This window comes from Marmota flaviventris, chromosome 16 (assembly GCF_047511675.1).
Source record: "Marmota flaviventris isolate mMarFla1 chromosome 16, mMarFla1.hap1, whole genome shotgun sequence".
NCBI lineage: Eukaryota > Metazoa > Chordata > Mammalia > Rodentia > Sciuridae > Marmota > Marmota flaviventris.
This window is the reverse complement of record NC_092513.1, coordinates 961,173-983,941: the sequence shown is the minus strand read 5'-3', so window position 1 is coordinate 983,941 and position 22,769 is coordinate 961,173. Positions and strand designations below refer to the sequence as shown.

Below are 22,769 nucleotides of genomic sequence, written 5' to 3'. Positions count from 1 at the left end.
CGCCGGCGGAGACGGCGCCGCGCGGACGCCTCCAAAGTTTGCTGCTTGCGCCCTGCCGAGGGGCGGCCGCCGCGGCCCGAGCCGCACCGGGGCCCGCCGGAGCCGCACCTGGGGCGGCTGAGGAGCGCGGCGCCAGAGCGCGGGCAGCAGAGCCCGCGATGTGAGCGGTGCCGGGCAGCGCGCGCCCAGGTCCGGAGGCGCCGCGGCCCCTCCTCGCCCGCGCGACCGCTAATTGCGAGCGCGGCCTCATTTGCATAGGCCGCCGGAGTCCGCTGGAGGCCGGCCAATCGGCGCGGCCCTCCGCTAATGGCCATGCATTATTCACCAGCCTAATTGCTCAGCCCCATGCGCGGCCCGCGCAGCCGCCGCCGCCGCCGCCCCGCGCCCCGCGCCCCGCGCCCACCCGGCCGCCCCGCGCCCGCCCCGCACCGTCCCCGCCGGCCTCCCCGCTGATGCCGCTGCCCCGCGCGGAGCCCGAGCGCCGCTAGCAGCATGTCTCGGCGCAAGCAGGCCAAGCCCCAACACCTCAAGTCGGACGAGGAGCTGCCGCCGCCGGACGGGGCTCCTGAGCACGGTGAGGGCCGGGGACCTCAGGGTGGCCGGGGAATCCGGGACGTCCACCGGGCTGGGAAGTGTGAATGGCGGGAGCGGCTGCGCGCGTCTCGGAGTGGGAGAAAGTTCCCCCGTTCCCGCGAGCAAGTGTCCGAGCTGCTCCTGGTCCCTGGGCCAGGTGGGCCGAGGGGATCTGGTCCCCACCGGAACGCGCGCGGCCGCGAAAAGAGTTGTGGGCCAAGTAAACTTGGCTCGGTTCCTCGGAGTTGGGGACCTGCGCGCGGAGGGCGTCGTGGCCTGGCCGGCTGGGGGACAGCTGGGAGCCAGCGCGACTGGAGACGGAGGCCGGTTCGCCTGGCGGGCGCGGGAGGGGTCAGTGTCGCTGCCTCGGCGCTGCCCGCCCCCCACCCCCACCCCGCCACCGGTCTCTCTGTGCTGGACTGTGGAGCCGGCCTTGGCGGCCACAGCGCCTCCAGAATACACCCAGACCCTGGCCTCGTTCGGGGCAGACCCCTGGGCAGGAGAACGCAACTGGGCCGACCTACCGCTGGACGCGGGCTGGGGAGGCCGCCGCCAGGCCAGCTTTGTTCGGCGCCGCGCGTCCGGGTGCCCGGGTGGTGCGCGCCCGGGGACGGCCAGGGGCCCGCGCGACCTCCCTGATCCCAGGCTGCGCTCCCAGTACCGCCGACAGGCCTCCTTGGGTGACCTCGGGCCTCGAAACCCGCGATGTCCCAGCGCGTTGACAAATCCAATGATCCCGTTCGGAAGCGAGTAGAAAGTAAATGTCTCTTGGCCTTTCCTTAATGGCCGACTTGGGAATTAAGCTGGGGGTGAGCACAGTTGTGGAGTTTGGGGCTGGTCCTTGCAAGCGGTACGACCCCAGCACGTTTTGGTGGGTTTCAAGTTTTTCCTCAGGCCTTTTCGTGGCTTTTATGGATGCACCGAAATCGGGTGCTGCAGGCACCTTTTCAGTTATTTCGCTGGTTAGAACTTCCTCCTCAAAACATCCAAAAGTGAAGGGCGGGCGCCGCGGAAGTCAGAGGCAGGAGAAGATTCGAATTTACTGTAGCTGAACTTTGGCACCACAAAGTTTCAGGCACCCCGAATCCGCTTCACCGCGTTAAAAACCCGGCCTCGGGCTCCGGCGCACACTGCGGGGTTCCCGGGGCGTCGGGCAGGAGGACCGCGGAGGTGCGGCCGCGGCGACCCCTGATCCCTCAGCCACCGCGGTGTGAAATAATTTGTTCATTTTTTTAAAAAAATGGCTGTCCCACTCTTATGATGCATCTATTTAAGTTGTTCGGAGGCAGATAATAATCTTTTTTTTTTTTTTTACTGTGAGAATTAGACCATCTGCGAAAAAATATTGAAGGAGTTTGAGAGTTTATCACACATGGTGCAAAGTTTGACAAAGCAGGCATATATCCACGTCGGAAGGAGAAAGTGAGAAAACGCCCGAAACAGGCCAGGGAAGAAGTGGATTGAATAAAACTTAAGACTCTGAGGTCTTTTTGTTGCTGTGGAGGTGAGGGAGCTGTATCTGCATCCAAGTCAGCCGAGATGGGAACAGGCGATATGCTAAAAAGAAACGCTTGCATATGTTGGGTAGATTAAGGACAAAGAATCTTTTTGTCATGGAAATGGATTTTTTTGTTTTGTTTACTTCTTCACATAGAATTTCTCACACTTGGTTTGTTTTGTATTGCCCTCAATGACTACATGATCAAATGAATGGATTTATTTCTGCCGAATGAGAAAGACAGTCTTTCCTTCAAAAGAACTACATTGCATCCCAGTGAGGAATTTTAAAGCTTTATTATTGTGGCTCCTGAATGGCTTAAAATCGGCTTTCACAGCCGCCCCAAAATGCAACAATGTAAATACTTCTCAGCTTTGTAGGGTCGTTATCAAAATGTGCAATGTCTCCTTTTATTAAAGCATATTTTAATTAATAGACTAAAACCTCTTGTATTTAACAATTAACAGGCAAGGCACCGCTGTTCATTTTTAATTTCACTTCAGAAATGTGAGCATGGTGAACTTAATAGTGTAAACATGTTGGAGGATCTACAGCCTGCTCGCCGTTGAAAACCTCGGATGAAGCAATTATTTACAATTTCTATTTTGAATTCTCCTTGCTGGGCTTGAATTTATTTAGAGGTTTGCCACATCCAGATTTTCCACCATAGCAGGACTGGAGATTTTGCCGGGCCTGTGTTTTCCAAGCTCTCCGGGTTCTGATCTCCGAGTTGCCACAGTTCCTGATCATATTTTGCAATAGGCCAAAAATAGCCTGTCTGGGTGAGCTGCAGTAAAGCAGCAGCTTCTCTGCCTGTTTGAAGGGTAGTTCAGGCAAACTATTACAGCAAGTTCTTTCTGACTTAATTGTTCTGAAGCAGATTGTTCATGAAGCATAAAAGATACTCTTGCCCGTGAAGTCAGGGAATACTCATGAGTGTTACTCTAAGATAACTAAGTAAAGGGCTTTTTAAGAGATAAATGGTTGTACAAACCAAATCACTCCAATATGAATCAGATCTCAGAATTTTAATTTTGTTAAATGCAGTGAAAATAAACATGTTGTACATGAAGTTATAAGTGAGCTAAGTCACAGTGTTTTAGAAGCAAAGTAAATAATTCCTTTGTATCACTTTAGGCATGACATATTAATTAAAGCAATAGGTCCATCTACCGTGCAGTAACATTGAAGCCTCTTGATAATGCCATGCAGATCAAATGCAATATGCAAGATTTTTTAGTATAATGGGGGGCAAAAATGCATAATCACATTAACTTACAATAAAAAATATTTTTTGTGACTTACGTTTCAGAATTTGTTTTTTAACCAAGCAATGAAAAATCACTATGCAAACATAGTTTTGGTTCTGTGTCCCTGAAGGAATGAAATGATGATGGATCTAGAAAGAGAAAAAGTAAAGATGATTCATGGAAAGGTCTAAAGTTATTTTTTTATTAAAACCTATTTTGCAGTTGTTGAGATTTACATTCCCAACAGAAACTGTCTTTTAAATTCTCTTGTTTTGCTAATTTATTCATTCTTAGTTTAGAAATAAATGTGGTGCATTGGGGGGTTCAGTTAAATCCACTCCACCAATAATGACATCCTTTGAACCAGCTGAAGATTTTTGTTCTAAGAAAGACTCATTAAAACTTCAGTGACAGTGCAGCACTTAACTCCCACTAAGAACTTTAAAGGTGTAATATTGCTATTCTGTGTCCCATAAAATGCAATTTAAGAAAGATGCATATTACTGCCCCCAGAAAGTATTTAAGGAAGAACAAAAGAACATAACAGTTTGAAGTTTTCCATCCTGCATTTTGTCTGTTGGCACTTAACGCTTCCAAGTATCTGTTTTCTGCCAACCTACAGAAAATGGCTATCTTTAAAAATCCTTTCAAATGTGGTGAGTGTAGGACCTAAGAATTTACCAGTGGAGTGGAATTCGCAGAGTGTGGTTAAATTCAGGGAAGGAAGGCCACCGTGATGGGTGAAGAGGTCCTTTTCTTTCATCTGTAGTTGTGGGGTCTGTCTTCATCCCCAACACACACACACACACACACACACACACACACACACACACACACATTTACAATTCAGCATACCAAAGGGGACAATACTGAAGCCACTTGTTTTTATTTGAAACATGAAAGGTGGAAAGTAACCAAGGGAAGGAGGAAAGGAACTTCCAAACATTTCTTTTTTAAATAACACTTTTAAAACTGAACATATTTTTAAATGAATATTCCAGTGATCAACAGAAAGGATGCCAGTGAATTCTGTGTTACAGAGAGAGGTTATGGGACAGGGTCAGGCCATTCTTGCACACGATGCCGTGTGAATTTCCACAGCATATGCATAATCTGGTATAGATATGTTGTGTGCCAGAAAAAGGAAAAGGTGTGGAATGGCGGCAGGAATGACTTAGCAAGCTGATTGTTATTATTGTATTGTTTCTGTATACAAGGGGTGGGGACAGCAGGCAGAGTGGGTCAGATTTCACCTCCTGCTGCAGTCTCTGAGGAGCCCTGTGCTCCTGTCCAGGTAGACTTGAGAACGTGCTGTTCTGGGGTGCAGGACAGGCACAGCCATGCTTTCCACTCTGTAGCCTGGCCATCAGAGGGAAGTCAGCATCCTTAGAGGTAAGCATGGGCATAGGCTTTTACTTAAGTGAATTAAAACCCCTTTTTAACTGCTGCTGAGGTTATTCACCATCTCTTAATGCTGCAAGATAGTTTTAAGAAACATAATTTCTGAATACTGTGATAACAGGGGTGTTGTTTGATTTTTTTGCTGTTTTATTGACTTTTTCTACATGATTTCTTGACTCGTTGCCAGAATAAGACCAACATATCTTGGTTTCCTGAAGATGTAAGCTAATTCTGCTGCTGTGGGGCCGCTCTGTAATTACTGCATATGTTAACTTGCTACATATTTCATATAAAATTAAGCTTAAGTAAAACCCATGTGAAAAATGTTTTGATAATTACTTTAAGTAAACAAAAAAAACCCTTAATTTTTTTCTCTTATAATTTCAAGTGCAGTTAACTATGTGATTACCAGGCAAACAAATAAGGCAAGGCATGTTACAAAAAGTGTAAAATATTAATTTTGACAAAAAAACATGGAATGTCTGTGTTGGACATTAAGATTGATTTGCTTCTTAATTAAAGGGAAGCGTTTTGGGGGCTGAAGCAATGTCTGCAGAGGGGCCTCTGATGCCATTGTGGGTCTAAACATCCCTCTGTGGGCCGGCCTTTCTCAGTCAGTCCCAGATTAGTTCTGCGGCTGTCGGGGATCCTGTCCCCTTTGCATTCTCTGTGAGTGTAGCGGCCACGCGGTGAGCCGTACAGAGCCTTTTGTGTGCCGCCTGTGGAAAGGTGGTTGCGGAGAGCTGGCAGCCCCTGGGGCTCTCCTTGAAGGTGGGCAGTGAAGAGTGCTTCAGCAGGCCTTGCCGACTCGGCCCTTGCCTGCTCTGCCCTGCCAGGGGTGGCCACTAGATGTCAAGCTCATAATGCAATTAGTGCATCTGTGCTGTTGACCTTGGCAGCAGGGCTCACCACTGTTCTGTTACGTGTGAACACTGGAACTGAGTGTTAACTAGAGATCCCGAGAGCTCCTTCCGTGCAGCACAGCTTATCAAATGTCATCTAGTCCAGCACAAGTGTTTATAGTTCTTGGAAGAAGAGAAACTGGCTTTCTTTTGTGTAGCTGTTGCGTCTTGAACTGTTTAATTAACCCTGCAGGTGCCGCAGCACTTTGTCTTCCTTGATCCTCAGCGTGCCTGGTCCTCTTCTTGAGAGTGGCCTTAGCTGAGCTATTTGATAATTCTATTGTGTGCTTTGTATGTAGGCACAGTCACTGGCTCCAACCACAGGGCAGGGCTTTTGAGCATGACTTTCTGCCTATGTGCAAACTTCTCCATACGGACATGAAACAGTGGTGATCAATGATGGAAGCAGCTTCCTCACCTGACTCCAGGTGCAGGCAGCCTAATGGTTACACCCAATTGCAGCCTTTTTCCTGGACACTGCAAAGCTGGTGCCCTCTAGGGCCGTTTAGATGCAGAGGTTCACACCTAACTGTTTTTTGCTGTTTATTTATTTCTGTGCACAGTGAATTTCAAAATGGCCAGTGTGTGGGTATCATGTGGGCACTTTCAAGGAGGCATATCATGGAACAGATGCTCAGTTTCACATATTTAAACCTTTTCACCTCAATCACAAGTGACTCGGCAAAATCTTGCTTTCACTCCCTCACCAGATTGTGATTATGATTGTTCACATGGGCCATGGTAGTTCAGGTGTTTCTGCTGGGCGCAGATGGTGGTGTGTGCAAGCTCTATAAGTGTGATTACGGCAACATTGCTGAAGGAGAGGACCACTGTGCAGCCCTGACCTGTGGCAAACACCAGAAGGCAATGTCAGGCAGCAGTGAGAGTGAAGCCCAGCTGTGCTGGTCCCGCCGCCCCAGCCAGGAGGGATCTGCTTCTGTCCCTCGTGCTTCCCCACGTAGACCAAAACTGCAAAGGTTTTTCACAGAAGATGTCTGGAGCCTGTGCCACAGGTGGTCATGACTTAACAAATTTGAGACGTGGGCCACTGAGTGAGGGAGTGTTCGGGTCAGTGCGTGTTGAGCATAGCAAGAGTGCCCTCCACCGTTCACCTCCGTGAGCACATGCTTCGAGGTCTGGGGAAAAAGGACAGAAAATTTTTCTATTGCGCCTGGAATTTCTTCTACATTGTTAAACACAGTGGGGGTCTCTATTTGTCTCCTCCTGTGTCACAGCTTGGGCTCAGTATGTGATAATTCATCTTTCTTTATGGGATTCAAAGCTATCATAAGGAGTTAAAAAGAATTAATTTGCAAGAAAATAAGTGTCTTCTAACAATTTAGGAAAACTTTAAAAATGCTTGCTAGATTTTTAAGAGCTGGAAAGGCCAAGGAGAAAGTGTGGTTTCCTTTCCTGAGGATCCACGTGGCATTTTCAAGTTGCTAATTGAAGTGAAGAATTTCCCATGCCTTCTCCTGGACTAAACAAGCTTTGCTTCTCTCTTTGCTAACTGTAGTAAATTTAAAATATGTAGCAAAAGTGTAGCAGAGAAAAGGTAAAAAAACAAAATTGTGAAACCCCTATTTTACTACTGCTTTGTACTTAGTGGCTTATTTACAAGGAACTGTACTCCTGAAAAGAGATTCTGCAAAACCCTTGCTAAGAAGTGTAGTTAGAAATTTAAAAAAAAAAAAAAAAAAAAACCCACCACATGCTCAGATATTCCTACATACCACAACAGTGTTTTCCACTTGTGGCTTTATCACCATGGCTTAACCTAACCCTCTGCCTGTCTTCGGTGTGCTCTTCGGGGACTGCAGAAACGAGAAGCCTGAGTATTCTTCCACAGACCAGGAGTCAGACCCCGGACTGGGTGGGGCTCCTTCCTCAGCAGGGGCACAGCCTCTGTTTTGTTGAGCATTCTCTCTGCGTCTTCAGTGTGTAAAAGAACATGTGTACTTTAAAACCACTGCCTTCCAAGCTGCCCTTTTGTTCAAGGTTTTCTTTGAAAGGCTGGCTCCCCCCACACAAGGAAGAAGCTGCTGATCACCCAAGAACACACGGATGGTGACGGAGTTAGAAACCCTGAAGGTGTTAAGTATAAATAGCATCTGCTGGCACACTGTAAACCAAGCCAGAGTGACTGCGTGCTCAGCCTGGGCAGCACAGGTGGTGCCACTCTTGTCCCCAGCCCTTCCACCAGCCATCCTCAGAGTAACCTTGACCAGCTGTTCCATCTGCCAAGAAAGAAAGAGTCTTGGCTGGGAGAAATACTCAGGAACTGGTCGGCATTTTTCTTGCCTTTCTAATATAACCCTTACATACCATAAAATGCCGGCTTAATCCTCTCCCTATTTATGGTTTCAAATCTCTTAGTTGTCGAACAATCAGTAGGCAAAAAATAAATTGCTTTGACACTAATGATGTTTACAATGACTATTTTTAAATCCCCCCTTACAGAAGGAGAGAAAGAAAATGAAAATTGTATTGGAGATGAGTTTCCCAAACTCCTCACTGTGGTCCTACTGTAGAGTCCCTCCCTGGCAAGGCTCTACCTTGAAATAAAAGTTTCAAGCCATATTAACTAATGGATGTAATAACTTCTATTTTTAGAGAATAGCAGCTAGTTCAAAATGTAAGTTTAATTAAAAGATGGTTAAATACATTTGAATCCAACATAATATTGGCTTTAATGATGTAGGATTAAAGGGCTTTAGCAGTTCCATGATAAAATAAATTGTAAACTGCATTAAGAGTCCTCCCATCTGGGTTTTCTTTTTATGGGATGCATTTAAAAATAAAGAAAGAATACCAGGTTAGCACATATATATCATACACATATACATTTAAAAATAAAGAAAGAAACCAGATTAGCACATATTATAATATACATTATAATGAGAAAAGCCATGGAAGCAAGTTATAAAACTTATTTCTCTCTCTTTTCAGAATGTACCACAGGTCAACACTTGTGCTCTGCACATCTGTAAAATGTCTGACTGCTTCTAAAGAGCTCTGTCCGTAGGAAAACGAACTCATTTTGAGTATTTCCTGCCAATCGATTGAAGTGCTTGTTGTTGTTTAATAACGATTCTTAAAATATGCAAACAAGATTTCAACCCCATGTGTGAAGGACTCGTTTTTATTTGTATTCAGGACTATCTTAGGACTTTCCTGCTTCTCTGCACTTTCACGGAATGCTGCTCACTCCACACTTGGATCACACAATTGTAGCTTAGGCTGGAAGGAAGAAGAGTCGAGATAATCCTGCTACTAGTACTCTATACAAACCCCAGCAGAAATCCAAGTGGTGATTCTAATTTATTTGCCCAAAATAAGAAATCTGAATTGTATCAAAACTCTTCTCCCTCCCAATTGTTGTTTTCCCGGCATCTTTTAGTCAGAAGTCACATTTCTCAGGAAGATTTGCTGTCGACCAGCTTCCCACCTTCCTTGGGCTCCTTAAGTCAAGAGCTGTTAACAGGGACACACACATGGTCAGAATGCCGTTTCACAAGTTTCTTCTTCGATTTTGAAGGAATGTAAGATTTGAAGATTATTTTACTTTGACAAGAATATCTTCATTGCGTTGAGGTGACTGTCACTTAAAATCACATGAAACAAAATGACTTGTTACTTGACAGAAAGTGCTTAACTGTTCTGTGCCGCTGAAGCAACTGAGAAGCAGTTGTAATTTACCACCCTGCCAATGGGGGAGAAGATGAGATCACCTGCAGAAACACTTCCAAACTCCTGTGCTTTTGGAAGTGAACCCCCAAAATATTTAACACATAAAAAAGCTAATGTGAATATAAAAATGCAAATCTATAAGGTAGATAGAGATTTATTTGAGTCTAGACTTTTGAGAACAGCAAAACTAAGTGTTTCTCTGTGTTATATGCTATAGTTGGTTACCAAGAAAATGTGGGACATGTTCATTTATAGAGAGATGCTTTAGTGGTGTAGATTAATTCTTTCCACACTGAACTCACATTAAATGATCCAGAAGTCAACCTAATTCTTAAGCTTTTTCTCAGTAAACTGCCCCTAATATGTATGCCACAGAAAGAGAACATTATTTTAACATGTAGTTTAATTTTGTAAAATTTAAATTTACATACCATGTAAATGTTTTTGTACATCATACAAGTTATACATTTTTTCTCTAAGGTGCTACTTGCAGAAACTATTTCAAGGAATTAGCACTTTTTAATTTGTTGGGATTTTCCTTTTTAAAAATGTTAATACTTTTTATATGATAACTTTAAAATATTGGAAAACCACTTTTTAAAAGTCTAGCCCTTGTTTAGTTACTTCTAGATATGTATTTGCTTAATGCAGATGAACTTTTAAAATGTTTGTTTCAGCAATTAATTTTTCAATATGGGGTCTGAAGAAGAACATTTCCACAATTAACTAAAAACAGATTTCAAGGCAGAAATCCTTGGCACTTTGTGAAAATGTTTAAAATCATCACTAGAATTTGAAGTGGTCCTCATTTCTTATCACTCATTAAGAAATTATTCACTTGAAGATCCTAGTTTTTGCCCTGCTCGTAACCTTAGCAGGCTTACAAAGAGTTCTGCGTGTACATTGAGCCAAGTTGAATACTGTGGGTGTTGATTGGGTTGCTGCGCTATCTGCAGCCTGACTCGCGGAGCCTCATTACAGATACCTATTACATTCCTTCCTAGCCTGTAATGAGGCTCCTTGCTGCAGCCCGGTCTTCCGCGCTGCGCGTTCAGTTTAGAAGTCCAGCAGGCTTTATGAGCTGCCGGCTCTAACTTCTCTTCCCCTTCAAATGGCTTAGCCAGTTAAGAAAATGCTAATTGAATGCTGTTAATAATTTTTTAAAGGCATGTATAAATTACCTGGAAATAATGGCCTCGTGGAGCAGCAGACCAACCTCAAAATATATTTTTCCTTTTTTTTTTTTTTTCAGGAGAGGAACAATGTTTTCTTATAGCATATTGTTTTTTGAAAATCATATCTTTCTGCTGAACTCAGTGCTGAATTATTTGTCCAAAAACCTAAAGGAAATTATTTAGAGAGGTTTTAGCAAATACCCATATGATGTTAGAACTGTGAATTATTTCCGGGGACAGACATGAGGGTGTTTTGTTCTCACAGTCAACTGTGCATCTTGAACAAAGAGCTGATTTGCAGCCGTCACTCCAAGTTGACAAAAAGCAGCTAGGAATCGGTGATGCCCAGGCTGCCACACAGAACCCTGCAGTGCCTGGGCATCACTACCCACTGAGACACCCAGAGGCAGCAGCCAGAGCGGGAGTGTGTCGATTCCCTCAGTCCTGAAAGGCCTTTATTTGATCAGGTGTGAATTAGAGTTGTTCATTAAATACGGTTGTTATTCGGCACAAGAGGGTAAGGGGAGACAGAGGAAGTAGCTGCCTACAACAGTAATTAAACATGTGTAACCAATTAGAGGGCTTTCCACCACCGCACAAGCATATAATTTGCTAAGTCTTTCTATGAGAATAGATGAAAATAGGTACAAAAAGTGTGTCTGACTACAGCATTCTCATGTTGAACATGTCAACGTAAATGAACTTTAAATACATAATTTCTAGTTTGTTAACAAATGGCTAAACTCTATTGGCTAATCACAATAACATGTAATTTTAGTTCATTTTGCCAAGAAATATTGCATCTGACAGCCAATTAATTGTATTAAACATGATTCATTTTAGGGCTAGCCTATATTGATATTCATTTGGCAAATCCTAAAGTATAGAAATGTGCCCCTTCTGTAAGGGAAGTACCAGGGACAGAAGATGCCAGTGGCCGGGCCGCTCCAGCTCTTGAGCCAGGGGAGACTGGTTTTCTGAGCAGATACGTAAGAAATGCTTATATTTTCTTTGTTGCATTTACAAATGAAAGTATTTAGGTGACGTTTCCTACATGAAATAAATGCCTATTGATTCAAAAGGTTGTATAGAATCACAGAGAGTCTGTGCGTCTCAGCCCTGTATAAAGATAATAAATCCACACAGGGCCACCGCACCAGAATGCCTGGCTCCGCCGTCCGGCTGATGTGCTGGAAAGGTTGGGGATGAGTCTAGCAGCCTTAAGTGAACTGGCAAAGGCATCTCTAATTTTGCTGGAAATGAGGAAGCACGATGGTAAAGGGGAATCCTAATGAGCCCATCGAAAGCTGGCTTTGTACCCAACAGACAGGGTAGCTGCGGATTGTATGAAAATATTGGAAATCAATGGCTTCTATGGAATTTCATTAAGAAGCAGTATCCACAATTGATAGCGCCTCATAATTTGATGGATTGTGCTAAGAAAATGATTAGCTAGCTAGAAAGAGTCATAGAACACACACGCTGGGCCGTCAGAAATGTTGAAGTGGGGTAATTTGTACAAAATAAAAAATATTGATTTTACTTGTCTGCAAAATTTTGAAATGGAGGGCTGTCCGGCGAGCCCGCTGATGTAATCTCTCGGTTTCCTAGGCGTCCCCGGGGAAGGCGCCGACGACGTGGACAGCGGGACTGAGAGCCGGAGCGGCGGCGAGGAGGCCAGTGTGTGCCAGACCTGCTGCGCGGAGTTCTTCAAGTGGACAGACTTCCTGCAGCACCAGAAGAGCTGCACCAAGAACCCGCCGGTGCTCATCGTGAGTGAGGATGAGCCGGCGCCACCCTCTGAAGAGTTCCCAGAGCCTTCTCCCGCCAGCTCGCCCAGCGACCACACGGAGAGCGAGGCCACCGAGGAGGCCACCCCCGCGGAGGGCGGTGAGGGCGGCGAGGTGAAGGCCCTGGAGCCGGAGGACGAGCCCATGGACGTGGAGACACCTGGGGACAAGGGCCTGCAGGGCCCAGGCACACCCGCTGTGCCCCCAGCGCTGCCCCCAGGGTCCCCTGCTGCCTTCAGCATGCCCAGCACCAACGTGACGCTGGAGACTCTGCTGAGCACCAAGGTGGCTGTGGCTCAGTTCTCGCAGGGCGCACGCGCAGCTGGCACAGCCGGAGGCAGCGTGGGCGCGGTCGCCATCCCCATGATCTTGGAGCAGCTCGTGGCTCTGCAGCAGCAGCAGATCCACCAGCTGCAGCTCATTGAGCAGATCCGCAGCCAGGTGGCCCTGATGAGCCGCCAGCCCGCGAGGCCGCCACTGAACCCCACCACCCCTGGCCCTCCCGCCCAGACCTCTGGCCAGCTCCAGGGCCTGGCCCCGCACCCGGCCCTACAACTCTCTGCTGGGCCGGCCCCTGTCCCTGCAGGCTCTGGCCAGGCAGCCCCACCTGCCTTCGAGGGCCCCCAGCACCTGTCACAGCCAGCGTCAGGTGCCAGCACTCCAGGTGGTACTGGGCCCATGGAGTCCGTGGTGTCTGCAGCCCCAAGCACAGCCCCTGCCCTGGGGTCCACGGTGCCCAGCACAGCGGGCAGCATGACACAGCCGCAGAATGCATCCACGCCCCCGGCCCTGGGCCCGGGGCCCCTCCTCAGCTCGGCCTCCAGCCTGCCAAACCCTCTGCTACCTCAGACCTCCTCCAGCAGCGTCATCTTCCCCAACCCGCTGGTCAGCATTGCCGCCACCGCCAACGCCCTGGACCCACTGTCCGCCCTCATGAAGCACCGCAAGGGCAAGCCCCCAAATGTATCGGTGTTCGAGCCCAAGGCTAGCGCTGAGGACCCCTTCTTCAAGCACAAGTGCAGGTTCTGTGCCAAGGTCTTTGGCAGCGACAGTGCACTGCAGATACACCTGCGCTCTCACACTGGCGAGCGGCCCTTCAAGTGCAACATCTGCGGGAACCGCTTCTCCACCAAAGGCAACCTGAAGGTGCACTTCCAGAGGCATAAGGAGAAGTACCCCCACATCCAGATGAACCCCTATCCAGTTCCAGAGTACCTCGACAATGTGCCCACTTGCTCGGGGATTCCCTATGGCATGTCACTACCCCCAGAGAAGCCAGTAACCACCTGGCTGGATAGCAAGCCAGTGCTGCCCACGGTGCCCACATCAGTGGGGCTGCAGCTGCCCCCCACAGTCCCCAGTGCTCATAGCTACACCGATTCCCCCAGCGTCACCCCCGTCAGCCGCTCCCCTCAGAGGCCCTCTCCCGCATCCAGCGAGTGCACCTCCTTGTCCCCTGGCCTCAACAATGCAGAGTCCAGCATCCCAGTGACGTCTGAATCCCCACAGCCACTCCTCAGTGGCTCTTCTCTGACTAAAACTGAGCCTGTCAACCTGCCGTGCACAAATGCGAGGACAGGGGACACCCCCGTTGGTGGGCAGGTTGGTGCAGTGCCCACCTCAGCGGCCACGGCAGTCACAGACAGCACCTCCACGAGCCTCAGCAGTCCTGCTCTTCCAGCAGTCTCTGACCAGTTCAAGGCCCAGTTTCCCTTTGGGGGACTGCTCGACTCTATGCAAACGTCAGAAACCTCGAAACTGCAGCAGTTGGTGGAGAACATTGATAAGAAGATGACAGACCCAAATCAGTGTGTCATCTGCCACCGCGTGCTGAGCTGCCAGAGTGCCCTGAAGATGCACTACAGGACGCACACGGGGGAGCGGCCCTTCAAGTGCAAGATCTGCGGGCGGGCCTTCACCACCAAGGGCAACCTCAAGACTCACTTTGGGGTGCACCGGGCGAAGCCACCCCTGCGGGTGCAGCACTCCTGCCCCATCTGTCAGAAGAAGTTCACGAACGCAGTGGTGCTCCAGCAGCACATCCGCATGCACATGGGAGGGCAGATCCCCAACACGCCACTGCCAGAGGGCTTCCAGGATGCCGTGGACGCGGAGCTGCCCTTTGAGGAGAAGAACGTGGAGACCCTGAGCAGCTATGACGATGACATCGATGAGAACTCCATGGAGGAAGACGCGGAGCTGAAGGACTCAGCCAGCGACTCTAAGCCGCTCCTGACCTACGCGGGGTCCTGCCCTCCCTCGCCACCCTCCGTCATCTCCAGCATTGCTGCCTTGGAGAACCAGATGAAGATGATGGACTCTGTCATGAACTGTCCACAGCTCCCTGGCTTGAAGTCTGTGGAAAACGGGTCTGGGGAGAGTGACCGCCTGAGCAACGACTCGTCCTCCGCTGTGGGCGACCTGGAGAGCCGCAGTGCAGGCAGCCCTGCTCTGTCCGAGTCCTCCTCCTCCCAGGCACTGTCACCCACCCATAGCAACGGGGAGAGCTTCCGTTCCAAGTCCCCGGGCCTCAGCCACCAGGAGGACCCACAGGAGATCCCGCTAAAGACCGAGAGGCCAGACAGCCCACCCCCCGGCCCAGGAAATGGAGGCGCACTAGACCTGACTGCCGGCCACCCCAGTCGGCCGGTCATCAAGGAGGAGGCTCCCTTCAGCCTGCTGTTCCTGAACAGGGAGCGGGGTAAGTGTGCAAGCACTTGTACAAGCACTGTGTGTGGTGTCTGTGGCAAGCCCTTTGCTTGCAAGAGCGCGTTGGAAATCCACCACCGCAGCCATACCAAGGAACGGCCCTTTGTCTGCACCGTCTGCAGGCGGGGCTGTTCCACCATGGGTAATTTAAAACAGCACTTACTGACACACGAATTGAGAGGGCTGCCTTCTCAGGCATTTGACCCCGACTTTGCTCTAGGTCCCAGCCACAGCTCTCCTCGCCTGGCCTCCAGCCCTGCGCCCACCATGATCAAAATGGAAGTGAACGGTCACAGCAAAGCCATCACCCTGGGCGAGGGCCCGCCGCTGCCCGCTGGGGTCCAGGTCCCCACTGGGCCACAGACAGTGATGAGCCCAGGCCTGGCGCCCATGCTGGCACCCCCACCACGCCGGACACCTAAGCAGCACAACTGCCAGTCATGCGGGAAGACCTTCTCCTCGGCCAGCGCCCTGCAGATCCACGAGCGCACCCACACTGGGGAGAAGCCCTTTGGCTGCACCATCTGCGGCAGGGCCTTCACCACCAAGGGCAACCTCAAGGTAAGAGGGCCACAGGCTAGAGGCTCGCAGGACCATGAGGGAACTGGGGGCAGCTCCCTGCACCACCTACCCTGGAGTGATGGCAGAGATTCTCCTTGCCTTGGCCCTGGGGATGCGGTGCCAGGGCTGTGTGGGTGTGGTGCGCGCGTGTGTGTGTCCACATGCACTCACAGGTGCACATCCTGCTAGCTACTCTGGGACCAACAGGAGTCTGGGTCCGTCCAGCGGCCTGTGCACCTGCCTCTGAGGCTCAGCCTGCTCTGGGGCTTAGGAGGATGGTGTGCGCTTCGCAACCCAGAGGGCAGGGCCAGGGCTCAAGGCACTTTTGGATTTGATAACAAAATAAACTTGAATTTTAAGCTCTTGCATATCTTAGGGATAAAACAGATGAGATTTGCTGTGCAACTTGTAGAAGGGTCTGTGTCCCTGTGACTGCAAGGGCCTGTGGGAGGGGTGCTGGGTGAGAAGGCTTCCAGCATGTGAGGGCCATTGTGTGTCCCTACTGAAGACTGCAGTAGCCAGGTGTGGGGGGCACATCCTTTTAACCCCAGCAACTCATGAGGATAAGGCAGGAGGATCACAAGTTCCAGGCCATCCTGGGCAACTTAGTGAGACCTGTCTCAAAATGAAAAGGAAACAGTGCTGGAGATACAGCTCAGTAAAGTGCCCCTGGGCTCAATCCCCAGTGCCCCCCCCAAAAAAAAAAAAAAAAACAAACCTACAGTCACATGCATCTCCTTCGAGAGACGGCTGTGGACCATGGCTGCCGGTTCCCAGGCCCAACTCTGTGCCATCTCAGCTCAGGCTTCCACTTGTAAGGTGTGTCTACAGAGACTGGGTCTGGGAGCCTCCTCAGAGACAGAGGTCAGCAGGTGTGGCCTCTACACTGGGCAAGCGTTGACAGGCAAAAGCCACCCAGAACCGATGGCGCTAGGAGGTTTTAGAATCCATGCCTCCTGTTCGAGAGGAGAGAGGCACAAAGGAAGGGTTCAAGTACAAGGTGGTTTGAGTAGCGGTGGCTGAGACCTTTTATCTTACAGCTCTGGAACGCTCTCTGTGGCCTGTGGGTTCACGTTGGGGGAGAGATGTCTGTTGGGTTTGTTAACTAAAGAACACGTCCGTCATGCTGTGGTTCTGTTTTCTCACTGCAACCTGATACTTGTAAGCCCCTGTAAGGTGGTCAGGAAAGCTGGCCTGCTTTGCCGTCCCTGGCTGATGTGTGGGACGGGCATCGTGTGGAGCAGTGGAGGCAGGACACACCTGCTCGCCACCCTGGACGTGCTCACTGTGCTTGTCTCTCCGTGTCCCACGCAGGTACACATGGGGACCCACATGTGGAACAACGCTCCTGCGAGGCGTGGCCGCCGCCTGTCAGTGGAAAACCCCATGGCCCTGCTCGGTGGCGATGCCCTGAAGTTCTCTGAAATGTTCCAGAAGGACCTGGCAGCCCGAGCAATGAATGTGGACCCCAGCTTTTGGAACCAGTATGCTGCAGCCATCACAAACGGGCTGGCCATGAAGAACAACGAGATTTCTGTCATCCAGAACGGAGGTATCCCCCAGCTCCCCGTAAGTCTAGGTGGAGGTGCCCTTCCACCTTTGGGCACCATGACCGGTGGCATGGACAAAGCACGCACTGGCAGCAGCCCACCCAGCGTCAGTTTGGACAAAGCCAGCTCTGAGACGGGCGCCAGCCGCCCGTTCACAAGGTTCATTGAGGACAACAAGGAAATTGGTATAAACTAGCTGAGGGCATCGATGGCCAGCTGTCCTTCCACGCCCGCGTTCTGCAGTGTGAGCATCAGTCTTCGGACCCTTCTTGCCCAGGTCCTCATTAAGTCATGCCAGTGGCAGAACGTACTTTGCCCATGTGGCTGCCAGAAGGTGGTCTGGTAAGCGCTGCATAGTCCTCCCTCCGCAGTGGGTTCGACTGTTCTTAAGAACTCTGCAACCTTTTGAATAAATTTCTGAATTTCAGTTGAAAAACAGAAGTGCTTGGAAAACCACCTTAGAAACAGAAAGAGCTCAGACCATATCCACTTGTTTCTCTTGAAACCTAATAACCCTGGAAGGGAGAATGGGGTCCCCTGCATTATTCCAGTGAACCCCAGGCGATGGTTTTGTTCGAATTAATAGAAACTTGAACTGTTTTAGGAGCTCTTTGTCTTGCAGAGGTGGTTCTGTATTCCCAATGCCGTGTATGATGACAGTATCTTTGTCCGTAGTATTTATAATGTTAAGATTATGCGGGTAACAGACAATAAAATAGCCCCAACCTTAAATGAAGCTTTTGTACTGCAGAATACATCTGGCTGTGTGATTTTTTTTTTTAAGCAAAATTTGTTTTACTATAAATAAGTGGATTATTTCAATGCAGGCAAACTTGTGGCGTTCTCTTGGGAAAGATAGCATGCTTTTTGTGTGCAAGTACCTGTTGGTAACAAGCCCCCCCACCTTTTTTGTTTTTTTAATTTAAAATGTTTGTAGCTGCTATGTGGACAGTTGTTCTCTAGTGTGGTCTGTAGCCCAGTGATTGATCGGGGAACAATTTACAGACAAACATCACCATAAATTATTATTCACAACATTATAAATAGTTGTGAGTAAATATTTTACGTTATCAAAGCTGTACAATAAAAAGGTAATGTTTGTATAATGTGGTTGCAAACTCTTAATTTATACAATTGCACTTTTAGTATTTTGTATTAGGGAGGTTTGTCTATAATTTGAAAATTTAAAAATATGTAAAGTATTTTATAAATAGTTCTACAGTTTAGGAAAAATGAAAACAGTTGCTGTGGTTTCTCATTTTGTCTCAAGGTCAAGCAGCGTGAGAAACCTGTGCTCGTAAGCAGGACCTCACCAAGACCTGTGCACACCTCAGTAACCCAGGCCTGCCGTTTCCTACATCCACCAGGTTCATTTCACTTCTCTGCCAAGCCCTCGTCAGAGCTGTGACCACCCTAAAGAAGCTGGCGAGTTAGTCTTAGGCCTGTGGCATCCGCCCAGGAGATAAGCGGGAGAGCATTGCGCCGTGTGGCTCTGCTGTGAGCCTCTGTCCCCTCTCTGGTTCCTTGACTGCCTGGTGGCACTGGCTATCGCATAGGGTGATCAAGAGATGGCAAGTCTCTGGCAGTGTTGGCAAGCAGGACTGAGATTTTCTGAGCTCCTGATTTGTTCATTCTCTGAGTTCCTCTGTAGACTCAGGATGCAGCCTGAAGCTGGTCACCATCTGGGCTGCGCCTAGTGAGAGAGGGTGGCGGTTCTAGCCCAAGCGCCCGTGTTGTGTGACTACCTCATTTTTGTGTGTTGCATGCATGCTGGGACCTGACACAATGACTTCCGAGGACAGGAGTGCTCAGGAGGTCTGAGGGTGGCTGGGGAACGGTGCAAGGAATTGTCTGCCCCCGAGGAACCAACCAGACAGTGAGTCTTCTCAGTTGAACAGGGAAAATAGAAAAGCCTGATGCCATCACGCAGCAGAAGGCACCCGGGAAGACGGACGGCTTCTCCGCTGTCACCCGGCACTGTGCTGCACACAGGCCCATTAGCTGTCCCTGTGTCTGGAAGGGAACGTTGGACTCTAGGACCACTTTCCACAGGGCGAGGTGTGGCGTGTCTGGGCGTGGGGAAGGCTTGGTACGGCTGCTTCTGCAGTCGAGGGTTGAGTTCATGTGTCCTTCCAGTCGATTCGGTACCATGTCCGTATCCTTCCCCCCAAAAAGATGTGTATATATCTTAAGAAAAGAGAAATGTAAGCGTGAATGGCTTGTCAGGGAGCCATAGCCTGACCCCTGCGCCCTGGCGGGCTGACCCTAGCTGGTGCAGAGACCCTATTTTTATATTGCAGCACCGTGCAGGGCCAAGGCCTCCTGGGGCCAGCTGGGACAATGACCTAGATCTGATATTTTTTATGATTAAATCTTGTGGCTTGAACATCTCCTGATTGAAATGGATGTCTTAGTCTAGGTTACTATTTTTGTCATATGGAACTGAATAAAATGCAGGATGTCACATTATTTCTGAATTGCGTTCCTTGATTCTTCTCATGAAAAAGTGGTGTTTGAGGTGACGATCGCTCGCGGTGTTTCCCTGGTGTTTCCAAGAGGAAAGTCAGCAAGGGTTGATGGCTTAGATGAAAGTAATATCTAAGCGTGTTTTGACTGGTTTAGATTTTGTTTCATTTTCCAAAATAAAAGTGTGTTCTCCTAACTGGATCTTTGTTCAAAGCTACCGTGGAAGAAGATGTAGCAGAAATGGGACGACCTGTTAGGTCTCGGCACTGCCCACAGGCGACTGCACTGGAATGGCCTCCTGCCACAGCACTTGTGAAACACCAGCCGCAGGTCGCCTGACCCAGCAGGTGCCCCTCAGAGCACATTACAGGAGGTGTGTGAGCAGGGGGGGCAGCGCCTGGGGCGGCCGCAGCCCGGAGTCCTCTGGCCGGGCCCTACGTCATCTCGCTCCAAGTCCTTTATTTTAAAGTAAGCTTTGTTCTCACAGATAATAGTCAGTCAGACTCACAGCTTTAAATAATCTAATAGATCCTGGGTTTTATGCGATGTGATCCATTTTTTCTTTAAAAATTTTTTTTTTTTTAATAAATGACAACTCATAGCTGGAAGCCACAGTACTTTCTGCCTGGGGTGTGCTGGGTGGTTCTCTTAGGAATGAAAACAGTACCAACTGCTGAGTTAGCTGACCCAGACCCATCTTTGGCAGACTTAATAAGCCTTAGAAATTAACCCATGTTGATTTTCAATGCAGGACTAGAAATTATCAACGTAAACTAACTAAATCAGATAGTAACTAAATTTTTAAAATAAGGAAATAGCAAAGATTCTATAGCCGTTTAGAATAATTAAAATACAGTAAAATGCAGGAGAAAGGGGGTTTACTTCTTGTATTTAAAAATATCCTCAGATGTAAGTCAGAGGTGTGTGGGTTTAGCACAACTGGGGACCCGTTTCCAATGCCAACTCTAGTCACTTCAACTCTTCTCAAATAATCATAAATGGCAACAAACCATAAAAATTATCTATATTCCTAAGTTCACTACAGAGACTTCTAAAATGAGGTCAACAGCAGCGTCAAAGGGCTGATCAGCTACTGCATGTAGACTCTGGACCGTGGAGCTCCCGCCACGGGAGCCTGGAGGCAAGCGTGCTCCGCCTGCCCTCTGCACGTGGCCGTGCCCATCTGTTTCACAAAGCTGCGGCAGACGTCGGGCATTGCTTTATCACTGGGTTGCGTGTGTGTCTGCAGCCAGCCACCCCAGCTCATCACACGCATCCTGGCACACAGAGCAGAGCTGATGCTTGCACCATGACCCTTCTCCGGCCTGTCCCCATCACACACCCTGACCTGGAGCCTGCGTCCAGCCCTTCCTGTGGAGCCTGTGCTGGCCTGCTCATCCTGGCCCTCAGATCCCCACGAGCATCCATTGGTCCTCTGGAAGGCCTCCCAGCCCAGAGCTTCCTAGAGAGGAGGGTGTGTCGGAGGGTCAGTTTGCTCATGATCGGCAGTGTTAGCAGTGATCCACAGGACAACCTACTGATAGCAGGAAAACATTCTTTCACTTTTCACTTAAAAGGGAAATATAGCATATTCTTAACATTCTTTACAAATGGTAGACTTTAAAACAAAATCTCAGTAGAGGTGTTTCCCAGTGTTTCATGCTAGGTGGGCAGCGCGGGTGGACCTGGCCTCCCTGTGTTGCTCCATGGCCATGCTCCGCAGATACCTGGCAGGGCACTGGGGTGACGGCACCATCCCACGCTGCTTCCCTACCTAACAAGGTGGCAGAGTTTGAGGATTCTCAAGTCTTTTCCACTTCAAAAATTCCTGTTTCTAAAAAATAACTACACTATTGTACACCTTTTTCCCTAAAAAATACTCTAGACAGAATAACGGCAGTATTTATATATAGAGAGAAAATATGGTTACCTAAGAATATTATTTCATAAAATGAAAAGTCTATTATGAAAACTGCTCTATAAACTACATGGAATCATTTTGGGACCATGAAAAATGTGTTCTTTGATTTTTAAAAAATTGGACTTTACTGATTTTTTCAAGTGCCGTTGCACTTAAGGTAGAATAAAACCGAGCTCTGTGAACATTATGCTTGCTGCATTTTTATTAGAATGAATTAGAAATTTTCATTAGAAAATGGTGTGATTTTTTTCATTGCCTCGCATACACGCACACACCCAGCTTCTGGTCAGGATCGTGACCATCTTCAGAGTGCCCGGCTACAGTGACGGTCGTTGCTTCTGTGGCTTGTTAGCCTCAGCGTTCCGGGTGTCACGGTGCTGGCCTACAGCCCGCGCTCCTGGCCTGCTGCTCTGCGGTGTCTCAGCTTGCACTGCAGGCCAGCGCCTCCGACTTGCCCCCTGGGCCTCCCTGGGCAGTCAGTGGGCACGGGAGCAAACTGGTGGGAAATGAGGACCTTGGTGCGACAGGAAGAAGAGGTCACTGGTGCCGGTGTCTGTGTTTGTCACCAAGGAGGGAACTGGACGGCTCACAGGGCGTGCCTGTGGAGTGAGAGATGGAGAACCTGTTCCTATGGAGTTAATTGCTGTATATGATTAAATGTGGAAATAAACGTTTAATTCCAGTAGTTCCAAATGTGATTATTTGTGAACGTAGGAATCCTGTCACCCACACACATTCCTGAATTCTAGAATGATCTATAAATGAGGGTTCTTAGGGAGAAGCGTGAGTCATGGCTTCACTTCTCGTTCGTGGCCTTTCCAGTGCTCACTGATTCCACTTGTGCTCTTTCTAGCTTGACTTAAAGGAATCTGACTTTTAATGCCGATAGCCTTGCTCAAGTGGGGATAAAGATATCCAAGAGACAAAAGTCACCACAGTGTTGAGAACTGGCAGATCTTTTGCCATCAGGTAAGACGCAGAACGTTTCTGCATTTTTCCCATTTGGTGTGTCAAGAGCAGCGCTCACTAGGTGACCTTAACTACCAGGAGAAAGGGTCCTGCCCTCCCCTGCTCTGCGGGGGGAGGAGGAGAGACCCAGGAAAGAGGATTTCCCCTTCAGAGGGCGAAACTCACAACTGCGTAGTAAGAAAGGAGAGACTCCCCACTCAGGCGCACGTCAGGAACAGCCGTTTGACGTGACCCTCCTGTGCCCCTACTGCTCCTGCTCCTGTGTGTGTCCTGTGAGGGGGTCAGGGAGACACCTGCTACGCCAGGAGGTCACC

At 48.9% G+C, this 22,769-nt stretch overlaps 1 protein-coding gene across 1 annotated transcript; it reads left to right on the top strand.

Annotated features, from left to right (window-relative positions):
• Positions 1 to 492: 492 nt before the first annotated feature.
• On the top strand, positions 493 to 17,295 carry Sall3 (spalt like transcription factor 3). Its single transcript, XM_027935358.2, has 3 exons — positions 493 to 574; positions 12,101 to 15,549; positions 16,864 to 17,295. Exons 1-3 carry the CDS (start codon positions 493 to 495, stop codon positions 17,293 to 17,295), a joined length of 3,963 nt encoding a protein of 1,320 aa, XP_027791159.1.
• The last annotated feature ends 5,474 nt before the right edge of the window (positions 17,296 to 22,769 follow it).

What these genes read in the sequence shown, in the direction of transcription:
- Sall3 (XM_027935358.2), top strand. Translation starts at nt 493, where the DNA reads ATGTCTCGGCGCAAGCAGGCCAAGCCCCAACACCTCAAGTCGGACGAG. An exon ending in GGACGGGGCTCCTGAGCACG is followed by an intron (nt 575 to 12,100) that starts GTGAGGGCCGGG and finishes TCGGTTTCCTAG; the next exon opens with GCGTCCCCGGGGAAGGCGCC. An exon ending in CCACCAAGGGCAACCTCAAG is followed by an intron (nt 15,550 to 16,863) that starts GTAAGAGGGCCA and finishes TGTCCCACGCAG; the next exon opens with GTACACATGGGGACCCACAT.